Source organism: Balaenoptera ricei, chromosome 10 (genome assembly GCF_028023285.1).
Source record: "Balaenoptera ricei isolate mBalRic1 chromosome 10, mBalRic1.hap2, whole genome shotgun sequence".
In the NCBI taxonomy this organism is placed as follows: domain Eukaryota; kingdom Metazoa; phylum Chordata; class Mammalia; order Artiodactyla; family Balaenopteridae; genus Balaenoptera; species Balaenoptera ricei.
The window spans coordinates 98,855,516-98,868,085 of record NC_082648.1 but is presented as its reverse complement, the minus strand read 5'-3'; the positions used below and the strand labels follow the sequence as shown (position 1 = coordinate 98,868,085).

Below are 12,570 nucleotides of genomic sequence, written 5' to 3'. Positions count from 1 at the left end.
AGGATAATGGCGTGCCTCATGGGGTCATCACAAGCATAAATGAGATAATGTAAGTGAAAGTGCTATCCAAATGTGGCAATTCTATAATAAAACTCATAGGGTATTTTCTCTGACCAGTGGTCCGAATTTATTCTCAAATGCAGCTCATCCCTCCGACCTTTGTGCCATCACTGTAGCTCTAATATGACATGATACTGCATTGTAATTTTTTTTTAAAGGGAGAGGTATTTTTATTTTATTTTTGTTTATTTATTTAATCTTTTGGCCAAGCCACATGGCATATGGGATCTTAGTTCCCCAACCAGGGATCGAACATGTACCCCCTGCAGTGGGGCACTGGAAGCACGGAGTCTTAACCACTGGACGGCCAGGGAAGTCTCTGCATTGTAATTCTTTATAGGCTAGTGTCTCTTAGCAGACTAAGAACTCTTTGAGGGAGGGACTGTGTGTTGCCCCTTCACCTAGCACCTGGCTCAGTTGCAGCTAGGGAAAGTTGAATGAGTGTGGACCCTGCCCCTGCGTTCGCACATGGGGTGCTGTGTTCGCTCGGGGACCCCTCACCTAGCAGCTTCGTGTGGCAGCTCCACTCATGTATTTCCCCCACAACAAAATTTCAATTGCAGGGAGGCTCTTCCTGTGGCCCAGCAGGACACATCTGCACTGCCTCTCTCTTGTGCCAGTTGTTTGTTTGTGGAGAATACAAAACCACATTTGTTATTAAAAGAAAAGGTCTATAGGGTTCTACGTTGACCCGTTCTATCTTGTTCCCTTTTGCATTGAGAAGTTTATTTATTTGGGATGCATTTTGGTATAAATCATTGCATTCTGTAGTTATGTTGTGCTGATGTGTGCTATTGTGAAAGTCTTGAGGCCAAGATTTACTGTAGAGGGAAAACGGACACTTCATTATCCCCAAAAAAAGAAGGGCATTCAGTCCTTTAGTCAAATGTGTATCCCCACACTCACTATTGAGCTGTCTCCTGGTATGCATCTGTCCTCACCCTTTGCCTAATTCGCTCTGGCCAGGAGCTAGTCATCCTTGGGGCAATGCCAAGGATATCTGCATAATCTTTTCTCAAGCTCAGAATCAACATTTTAAAGTTAAGAATGATCATGTCATTCAAAGAGCTTGGGGATAATTGCGGGGGGGAACAATTTTTTTTTTTAATTAAAAAAAATTTTTATTTAGGCATAATTGACATTATACTAGCTTCAGGTATACAACATAATGATTTGATATTTGTATATATCATGAAAAGATCAGCACAATAATTCTACTTAACATCTGGGATTATAATTTTAATGTCGAATTTTTACTGGCACAATTCATAGAATAAGAAATCATCATTCTTAGTGCCACCATGTTTTTTTTTATTATTTTCACTTATTTTTTATTGCATTATAATTAACATACAATATTATATTAGAATCAGGTGTACAACATAGTGATTCAATATTTTTATACATTATGAAATGATCACAATAAGTCACTGTCACCATACACACTCCTTACAATATTACTGACTATATTCCCTGTGTATACAGTACATAGTTTGTAACTCTTTTTTTTTTAAATTAATTTTTATTGGAGTATAGTTGCTTTACAGGGGACAATTTTTTATAAGTAATATATTGGATGGAGCTGGCTGGGATTGCAGCTAGACTTTTTATATTAATTCCTATGAAAATAATTCCCCCTTTTCTATAACTTGGAGTTTTCTTGGAATGTAATCTTGACATAAAATGATACCATTCCATAAAAAAAATTCCAGAGTAAAAGATAAATGAGTTGAGGATTGTTTTTAATCTTCTCCATGTACATATTAAAACAAGTAATTGAAGTCTCTCAGAAAACACCTTTTGGTTGTACATTAGTTTATCAGGGTGTGTTTTGGTTGTCCAGAAATGATTTAGGTAAATATGATCAAAGTGGTTGCCCAGGATTGGAATCAGATGTAAGATGGATTCTAGATGGTCCAGAACCAAAAGTTGGGAAGAAAATGGAGAAGGAACTCAATCAAGAACATACTCTGGGGGGACTTCCCTGGTGGCGCAGTGGTTAAGACTCCGCCTGCCAATGCAGGGGACACGGGTTCGAGCCCTGGTCCGGGAAGATCCCACATGGCACGGAGCAAATAAGCCCATGCTCCACAACTACTGAGCCTGTGCTCTAGAGCCCATGAGCCACAACTACTGAGCCCGCGTGCCACAACTACTGAAGCCTGTGTGCCTAGGGCCTGTGCTCTGCAACAAAGAGAAGCCACCACAATGAGAAGCTCACGCACTGCAACGAAGGGTAGCCCCTGCTCGCCACAACTAGTGAAAGCCCACGTGCAGCAACAAAGACCCAATGCAGCCAAAAATAAATAAATAAATAAAATAAAATTTATTTTTTTTAAAAAGAACATATTTTGGGGACTTCCCTGGTAGTCCAGTGGTTAAGACTCCGTGCTCCCAATGCAGGGGTCCCGGGTTTGATCCCTGGTCAGGGAACTAGATCCCACATGCTGCAACTAAGAGTTCGTGTGCTGCAACTAAAGACCCCCGCATGCCACAACTAAAAAAAAGAAAAAAAAGAAAAAAGATCCCGCATGCCGCAACGAAGATCCCGTGTGCCACCACTAAACCCCGGTGCAGCCAAAATAAGTAAATAAATAAATATTTTTAAAAAAGAATGTATTTCATTTTCAGTGTGACCTTGTGCAAGTTACAAGGTGTGTTATATCAATTAGCAACTTGATGTAAAACAATAAAATGGCAGAAAAGCTGATAATTTTTAGAAAGAATGGTATCAAACTTTGTCATTTTGTTGGAAGAAGGTTTATACATTGTGTAACTTAGTTATTTGTACACTCATAAAAATCACAAAATCTGTTTGCCTTCAGGTCTATTCCTTGCCCTTTCCTTGTGTCGCTTCATGTCATTAGGTGGGGGTGGCCCTGACCTAGAGGTCAGCGTCAGCTGGCCTTTGGCTTGGCCAGTGGGATGCACTGGCTGGAGAGGAGAGGATGGTGTAAAAGGACAGTCAGTGGATGTCCCTCCGTCTCTTGGCCTCGGGCGGCATCTCTGGAAGCAGCTGAGTCTGAGATCTCAGCTCCTGCCAGCAGGCAGGCCTTCTGTGGCCCAGCTTCTGCAGTTGACCTAGCTCCTGGTCTAGAGAAACTCCACTTACTTCTCTCCTCTTCCAGCCTGGAGGTAGTGTCTTCCTGGTGTTGCTAATCTTTAGGATGCCTCACCATCCCATTTGGCTGCTCTTTCAGTTCCTGTGAAACCAATTCTGGATGTTACATTTTCTGTTTAAATATTTACAGTAGCTTGTTTTCCTGACTGGAGTCTGACTGATACATATGTCCCTAAGCCTTTAGTGGTTAAGTATTATGATAATGAATAATAATCCTTTTGTGACCCTGGTTGGTTTCAGAGTAGTAGTACCTGCTTAGTAGAGAATCTGTTGATTCACTCAAGAAATGTAACTACGAAATGGAGCAACAGGGAACTCCCTGGTGGTCCAGTGGTTAGGACTCCATGCTTTCAGTGCCAAGGGCCTGGGTTCAATATCTGGTCAGGGAACTTCCCTGCAGTGGAAGCACAGAGTCTTAACCACTGGACTGCCAAGGAAGTCCCTGATTTAGCATTTTATTAATTCTTATTTTAAATACTTAAATACTGTCAACCTCAGTTTGCCTTTAGCCCTCCTCTTCCCCTTGCCCACAAGCTAATATAGTTGAAAAAATTTTATTGTGGTAAAATATACATAAATGTTACCATTTTAACCATTTTGGGGGGCTTAGCCTCATTTTTATTTATTTAAAAAATTTTGTTTCAGGTTTAGCATTATAATTTGACATCTGTACACACCACAGAGTAATCACCCCAAGTCTAGTTGCCATTTTAACCATTTTTAAGTGTACAGTTCAGTGACATTAAGCACATTCACATTGTTGTACAACCATCACAACCATTCATCTCCAGAACTTTATCATTTTCCTGGATTAAAATTGTTCCCCTTGCACAATGACTCCCCCTCCCTCCCTCCCCCAGACCCTGGCAACCACCATTTCACTTTCTATCTCTATGAATGACTCCCCTGGCACCTCATATAAGTGGAATCATAGAATATTGGTCTTTTTGTACCTGGCTTATTTCACTTAGCACAATGTCTTACAGGTTCATCCATGTTGTAGTATGTATCAGAATTTCATTCCGTTTTAAAGTTGAATAATATTTCATTGTATGGCTTTGCCACATTTTTGTTTATCCATTCATCCGTTGGCGGACATTTGGGTTGTTTCCATCTTTTGGCTTTTGTGAATAATGTTGCTATGAATGTGGGTGTTCAAATATCTGTTTGAGTCCCTGCTTTCAATTCTTTTGAGTATATGCTCAGAAGTGGAATTGCTGGATCAAATGATAACTGTTTAATTTTTTGAGGAACCACCATACTCATATTTTTGTCAAGAGCAACTCTATCAGGCTTCTGCAGGTGGACTCAGCCTGCTCTAACTACTTTATGAAATGTCAAGTACAATTTATTATGCATAGCAATCCTTATAGTAAAGTAGAATAATTCACATATAACATATAGTCCACTGCCCAGATTATAATCAGTGCAGGAGTTAGCTATAGTTCATTAGAGATTTTAATCCATGTAACATGCAGATAAGCATAACCAAACACCGATCAATGAAATACTAAATAACATTTTTCAGGATGACTATTTTTATAAACATTTTTGGTATACCATTATAGGCTTCCCAATCTCAAGGTTGCTAGGAAAAGAATGACAGCATTTAGTGGCAACTATCCAGAACCACTGAGCTTTAAAAACTGGAAATTTGAATCAATATTTACGTAGTGCCACACATTTTTATGTCCAAGGTAAGTAAGCTCTAGTCAGCATAATTCTAGATTTTATAATCCTAAGTTAAATACCCTAAGTGATGTGCCTTGAAATTCGTATGCTGGGAGATACTGGTCCCTCCTGTCCTTAGGATGGCCAGATGGATGGAGCTTGGAGGAGCCAGAGCCCCCTTACCTGTCACCGTATCACCAGGAGCTGTGGACTCACTGAAATATGGCCAAGAGGGGTGCTACCACCTGGTCATATTCAGCATGACCACCTGGCCCAGCTCAGCAGCAGGTGTTGAGTATGCTGCTGTTCATCGAAGACAAGGGAGCCACAGAGTCACTGCAGCAGTTGGTGTTTCAGGTGCCAATGCCTAAGGTGCTGCTGGCCAAGGGTGTCATGGGGGTGAAGACTGGGCCAGTGCTCCTTGCAGATGCAGCTCTAGACAGCCCCGCCCTCTGCTTCACATACACTGGACACCTCTGACCTCTGTGGTCAAAGGTATAGGCAGGATGACTTCCAAAAATTCACATACGTTCTGTGAATTATAGCTTAACTTGAAATATTTGATGGAAATGATTTCGATTTGATTGGAAATCCACATTATAAGAAATTTTACATTGGGACTTCCCTGGTTGTCCAGTGGTTAACACTCCACGCTTCCAATGTAGGGGGCACGGGTTTGATCCCTGGTCAGGGAACAAGGATCCCACATGCCGCCAGGGGAGGCCAAAAAAAAAAAAAAAAAATTTCACATTGCATTTGTCAATGAAAGGAAGTTATTAGAGTCTTTGAAATTTAGTTTCAATTGTAAATTATTGAGATTTAATTCATATACCATAAAATTCCTCTTAAAAGTGTACCATTCAATGTTTTTTAGTATACTCACAGAGTTGTGCAGCTACCACCACTAATTCCAAAACATTTTCATCACCTAAAAAAGAAACCATACCTGTAAGCTGTCACTCCATTTCCTCCTGCCTTCAGCCCTTTGCAACCACTAATCTACTTTGTCTCCATGGATGTGCCTATCCTAGACATTTCATATAAATGGAATCATAGAATATGTGCCTTTTGTTGCCTGGCTTCTTTCACTTAGAATGTTTTCAAGGTTCTTTCATGTTGTGGCCTGTTATCAGTGCTTTGTTCCTTTATATGGCTGAATATTTCATTGTATGAATAGACCACGTTTTTCATATATTCATCTGCTGATGGATGCATGTTTCATTTATCCATTCATCAGTTCAATTACACATTTTAAAAAATTATTTTTTAAAAAAGATTTATTATTTATTTATTTAATTCATTTTTGGCTGCATCGGTCTTAGTTGTGGCGCGCGGGCTCTTTGTTGTGGCGCGTGGGCTTCTCTCTAGTTGTGGCGCGCAGGCTCCAGGGCATGTGGGCTCTGTAGTTTGCAGCATGTGGGCTCTAGTGGAGGCGCGCTGGCTTAGTTACCCCGCAGCATGTGGGATCTTAGTTCCCTGACCAGGGATTAAACCCGCATCCCCTGCATTGCAAGGCAGATTCTTTACCACTGGACCACCAGGGAAGTCCTCAGTTACACATTTTTGAATGATCATAAAAATGGTTTTAAATTTCTCGTCACCTACTTGTGCAAACAGTTTCTTGTAAATGGTGATTATGAAGAATCTGAAGACAATATCACTACAAAGTTTGGATCAGGAATTGTGTGTAGGTATTTCAGCCTGTTATCAAAAAGTCATGTTTCCAAAGGAAGCTAAGTCTTCTATTGACATTTTAAAATTTATCTTTTGGAAGTGTTATACAAATTTAAAAATTCCTGTAAAACTTTGCACGAATTTTTGCTTATAATTATATAAAGGGTATGTAATTAATTTTCTTCTCTAAGTCACATGTACACATTTCTAAGTCCCCTTAAGTTTCTTCCATTGTGCCATATAAAAAATATCTTTTTATGTGTTCCAGGATGTGAAAAATGTTGGAGAGCACATCTTAGAGAGCCCCAGATTTTAAAGAGGTTTCCTAATAGTAAGACATGCTTACATTTAGGATTCTTTATATGGCTTGCTGAGAAAGTTCACATATTCATAATTTTGCAAAATTCGCCCTTCATAAAATGCTCATGGCTATAGTGTAATGTCTTGAGTTCTACAGGGGCTGTCTGCAGACCTATGTGTCAGTTTTGTGGAGAGTCAACCTTTTTCCCTCCCAGCTTCCTTGAGCTGTAACTGACAAACCTGTAAGATATTTAAAGTGTACATGTGATGATTTGATACACCTATGCATTGTGAAAAGATGTCCCCCATCTAGTTAATTGACACATCCATCAACTCACATATTTATCTTCTTTTTTTTTTTTTTGGTGAGAACATTTAAGTTCTATTCTCTTAGCAAATTTCAATTATAAAATACAATGTTATCAAGTATATTCACCATGTTAATACGTTTGATCCTTGAGTCAATCTAATCCATTGGTTTTCCCCCTTCTATGACTGCTAAGATTATCTCAAGTTTGCTATCATGATTTTGTGACAGTAGTTAATGAATACTCTGTAAAATAAAATACTTCGTAAAACAAAATGTCACATTTAAAGCTATAAACTCTAGATTTGAAAATAACACACACATACACGCACAAACCAAACACTCTTACGTTGTTTTATAGTTTATTTTTTAAATGACAGTAACAAATGGTCTTCCCTTGTTGGGGAATGACGTATCTACTTTCAGTCAATAGGGTCTTAAAAAGTAACAGCATTTTGTCCAAATTGAACTTACATAATTGCACAAAAGTCATACAAGGCATTAAGAAATGCTCACAAAGACTGCAGTTCTCTCAGCTTCTCATGAAGCACACCCCAAGAGGCCTTGGTTTCAGTGGGGACCCCTGATCTGAATAATACTGATCCTTACCCCAAGGTCCTCAGTGACACATAGGCAGAGGTGAAAGGAGCCAGGAAGACAAATGTGCTGTGTGACAGTGGAATTCTGCTCTACAATTAGGGTTTAATGATGTATTCACCTTCTCATATTAGGATTATTAAACACTTCAGCTTGAAGTATTTTATTTGTCCAGGCTTAAAACTTAACCCTATCAGCTTAAGTTTTGGGATACAGATCCCACTTCAGGACACTAAAATTAAAAACAAACAAACAAACAAAAACCACACCGTAAAAACCTCTTCCAAGCAAGATCCTTTATGCTGCCACCATCCTGGGCCCTCACTTAGTTTCTAACATACAAACACAAATAAGTTACATTATTATTGATCATATGTCAGTTGAAGGATGGTAGACATAGAGTCTCACTCAAAGCCCAACTCTTGTTTTACTGACAGCAGTTACTGGAAACACTGTTGCAAAGGACTCTGAGGTCACAGCTGGAACTGGCGGGACAGCCACTGTGCAGTACATGTGATGTGACATGGACACAGGACAGGGAGAGGCAGCACTCATGCATCATATCTGCATCTTTCTATTGTTAAGAAAGCTAAGGAGGATGTTGGTTATGTATGTTTTGAAAAACATAACAAAGCCCAAGTTTTCTATTTTAATGAGTTACAATGTCTTTATCTGGGGATTTAACTTATTTTATGGATCTTAAACCCAATTAAGATATAATGTCTGTAGTAGGAGTTTTCCTTTTCTGACCTTACAAAAATTAATAAAAAAGATAACAATATTTTGAAAGAAGACACACAAAGAGAACTTTAAGTTACCATGAGAAGTACCTTCCTAACTTGGGTATGACTATGGGAAGAGGAGAGTTATTATTCTATTTCTACTGCTGTGTTTCAAATAAAAAACACAGTCCCAGTTTAATTATAGAGAAAAATAACAATTCCTGAAATAAAACCATACAAGTATGCAGCAGAGGCTATCTAGATATACTTCTTGCCTTTAGATTATTGTTAATATTTTAGCTGTATCTCTTCAATTCAGGGAGAAAAATTCCAGTGTAACATTTGAAGCATTTTTTAAAAATTAAGGTTTTCATTAGGAGAGCTTGGTGTATATATGAAGTATTTATTATACTGAAACAAGGAGGGAAATGTGGGGCATGTCTGTGGTAAGGCTAAGAATTAATGAGATTCTGGCACTGTGCACAATTATCTGCTCAACCAATCCTGAATAGATCAGACAGTCCCTAAACCGCTGCTCTGAGATGTTCACTGTGTCACTTCTTGAAGGTTCTGATAGTCTGATGCAAATGTTAGCTGCTGTGGTTAATCAGGGACTCAAAGGACAATATGCCTGGGTCAGGGACTATAAATCACCAGAAGAATTCCACAACGGCCGTTCTACGTGTGACTTGCAACACCTGTAGAACTTGCCAGGAATCCAGCCGGAAGAAGTCTGTTTCATGTCCAAGTAGGCTGCTATTCATAAAAGCCGCCTAAGCTTTTAGCTAGAAAGTTGAAGGCTACAGAAAATGATTTATAGGAAGAAAAGGAAATTCCTTATTCCAGGATTGTAAGTGAACAAAGGAAACCCAATTCCAGAAAAAGGTTGTTGAGGCCATACAGGCCAAGGGAGTGAGAAGCCAGAGTTGTGGGTTTCTTTTCAGTCCCCTCTTACAAAGTCACAAGCACAGGACTGAGAAGTTGGAGGCGGGTGAGGAGGGCAGGCGCAGGGATGATGACTCCAGCTGTGCAGCCATCCATCCCCACAGCTGCTGAGCAAAGCCAAGCATTTGCGGGTGAGCACCATCAGGACACAATTTGTATCACTTTGGCTGCTAACGTTATCTTTGTCTCCTGATGAAGTCACTGCCTGTCTGCTTTGGGCTCTGTACCTTGGGTTTCTCTGACAAGACGGGCAAACCTCTAGCACTGCAAGGAATGTTAATCTCCTAGCCTGTTCTTCCCTAATGCAAATATTTTCTTAACATTTTTCGAATTTATGTTCTAACAATCAGCATGTTTTATACATCTTGGGCTCATATGCAGGTTGAAAGGAGGTGAATACACTAGTTCTTAAAGCTTTCCCCTACGATAGAAGCTCCCAAATAACCTATCTGCAGCAGTCTAGCCCTGTTCACTTTGCAAACTGAGTTTTATATAATTGCATCCAACGCTGTGTCGAGGGAAACATGAGTCTTTACCAGTGTCCTTCCAGTGCTAACGTCCAAGGAAGGAAAGGATCACAGGGTGTTTACAGGTACTGAGTGGGTTGCATATTTTGTTTTTACTGGCACTAGAGGAAATCACAGAATGATAACTGGGGTGTCTCTCTGAATACTGGGTGCCATTCCTCTGACTTTAATAGGGTAAGTAGAGGATCTGCCCTTGGCCAGGGAAGCAGCCTCAAGGGTGTGCTGAGGGTCAGTGCATTAAGAATCTATAAAGAAAGCATGGATGTTTGGGAAAGGAATCATCTTTAGATTGAGAAGAGAGGGATGGCGGTCTGGATCTATAGCAGACACATATACGTTTCTTTCTCTTTCATTTCTTTCCTTATCAAGAATCTAAACACCTTCCAGGTCCCAGGTAACCAAATAGCAAGAAAGGCTCAAAAATTTGTTCGATAGCTAGTGTTGCTGGAATCTGGACTGTGGCTGAATGGTGTGACTGTAGGACACCAGTGCCCTGAGGGCTCACGTGGCTCCAGTAGATACACGGGCTCCTGGATAGGTAGGCAGGTGTTATGGAAGGTACACGTACTGGCCACCCACAATCACTGACGGGTGGTTTTCAGTGTAGGCAAAGACCTTGGTGATTGGCTCAAAATATATAGGCATTACACAAAAATCTTATGATATTAGGTGGATCTCAGGAAAAGTGCAGAAGGGGAAGGACCTGGAGAGAAGCAGAGAATTTTCTCCATGTGCTAACTGGGATGCGTGGACATATGTAACCAAGATCTTTCTTTACATCTTAAAACTAAACTTGTCAGAGTCATTAATTCTACAGAATTAATGTTACTAAAGTTGCAGTAACATACAATCCAAAAACTCAATTTCCCAGATTTCTAGCTACATAAAACAAGAAAGACCACATACACAATTACATACACTCATACAGCTGCTGCACTCCCCAGTGGGACACGTGTATAAATGTCCACACAGAGACCCCCAGAAAGCACATGTGCACAGAGGCCAACGTCCACCCCTTCTGAACCTGAGATGCATGTGGGCCACAGTGAGGGTCAAGAGGCCCTACTGCATATCTGTTCGATGTCATTCATCTCTTTGGGACAATCTGCAGAAAGGATGAGAGGTGAGTCCTCAGTTACCACTACATCATCCTCAATTCGTACACCAAGACCACGGAACCTCTCAGGGGCATCTTTGTCATCCTCCGGAATATAAATACCTGAGAAGTAGAAAAAAGAAGCAGAACATTCTACTCATAAATGGCAGTAACTGGATGATTTGGGGCAAGTAAGTTAACCTCTATAAAGTTGGGATCCTAACAGTACCTACCTAATAGAAATGTGGAGATTAAATGAGATAATATATATAAAAATGTCTGGTACATAAATGGTCAGTAAATGTTGCCTATCATTACTAGAACTATTATTATAGTTATTTTGTATATTAGACTACAAGATCTATACAACTACAATAATGTTGATCATGATTCTGTCACATTCTAATGACTCAAATGGGCCACTAAAGTTACTTAATTTATGAGTATGTCAATATATGCTGGGACCCAGTAGATTATATAAATGCATTCTTTCTCTGCCTAACAGTACCCTGGAAAAAGGGCACTTTGCTAAAATAAAGACTTAGGCATTTTAAAATGTATTTAAAAAACACTTACTTAGAGATTATTAGCCTCAACAACCAGAAGCTGCAGAAATACTCAAATAAGTCATAAATGTAACTGACGTGTACATGATGTAAAGAGGGAAAAAGGAAGACCTTAATGAACGTTTGAAAAATTCTAAGAGACCAAGGTTCCCTTTCTAATCATGAAGTCAGACAGACACCAGGTCTTTTCATATTAAAGAAACTGTAAACTTCCTTCTCAGTACTCACAGATGCTGTTCTGTGATAAGAAGAAAAAAACCAGCAAAGGAAAATGTAGTCGAAGTCTAAGGAAGCGCCAACTAGATTGGACTTAACGGTACGTAAGGTCACAGACAGCAACATATGCCTGGACTTAAAGGGTGGCATAAAAGATGTGTCCCAACTATAACTTACATAATTTAGAGGTGAAAACACTTGAAATCTAAGATTGAGATCTGCTTTCATGACAGAAGCAGCATCGATGTTTAAAACTGACTGGTAATATCAATCTTCACACTCCACCGCGGCCACCACTTTTCTACTGAATCCTGCCCAACATCCAGCATCATTCAAGCTGGAGAACCATTAGACTGCCAGCTCTCTCTGAAGCTTAGAAGAAAGGATCTGGATACTAAAAAGTGGAATAATGCAGGCAGTTCAATGCAGAGGAGATGCAACTGAGAACATGGGGAGTCTGAGTGTCTCTGCAGAAAAGCGCCAGGGGCTTCACAAGTGTCAGCAGCCCACCAAGATGACGGGAAGGACTAGTACAAACTGGCCCTGGCAAAGGCAGGGTTAAAAAAAGATTTATTTCTTAATATCTACTGATCGAAAGTATTCCCCATCTGTTGTTTATTGGAGAAGTCAAATTAAACAAATTGTGTGATGTGAAATAAAAAAGCTCAAGAAAAATCTAAAATAAAGTTCCCTTCTACACTGGAGAGATTCATTTTCCTGTCTCTTCTAATTTAATTACATTCGTTCAGGTAAAAATAAAGTGTTTAC

At 39.7% G+C, this 12,570-nt stretch overlaps 1 protein-coding gene across 2 annotated transcripts in view; it reads right to left on the bottom strand.

Annotated features, from left to right (window-relative positions):
• Positions 1 to 7,478: 7,478 nt before the first annotated feature.
• XPNPEP3 (X-prolyl aminopeptidase 3) overlaps positions 7,479 to 12,570 on the bottom strand; it is a 62,081-nt gene continuing 56,989 nt past the window's right edge. For both annotated transcript variants that reach the window (XM_059937040.1, XM_059937041.1), the window contains exon 10: positions 7,479 to 11,143. In XM_059937040.1, coding sequence (XP_059793023.1) covers positions 10,977 to 11,143 — 167 coding nt within the window. In that variant the 3' untranslated portion in view covers positions 7,479 to 10,976. The remainder of the gene's footprint in view (positions 11,144 to 12,570) is intronic.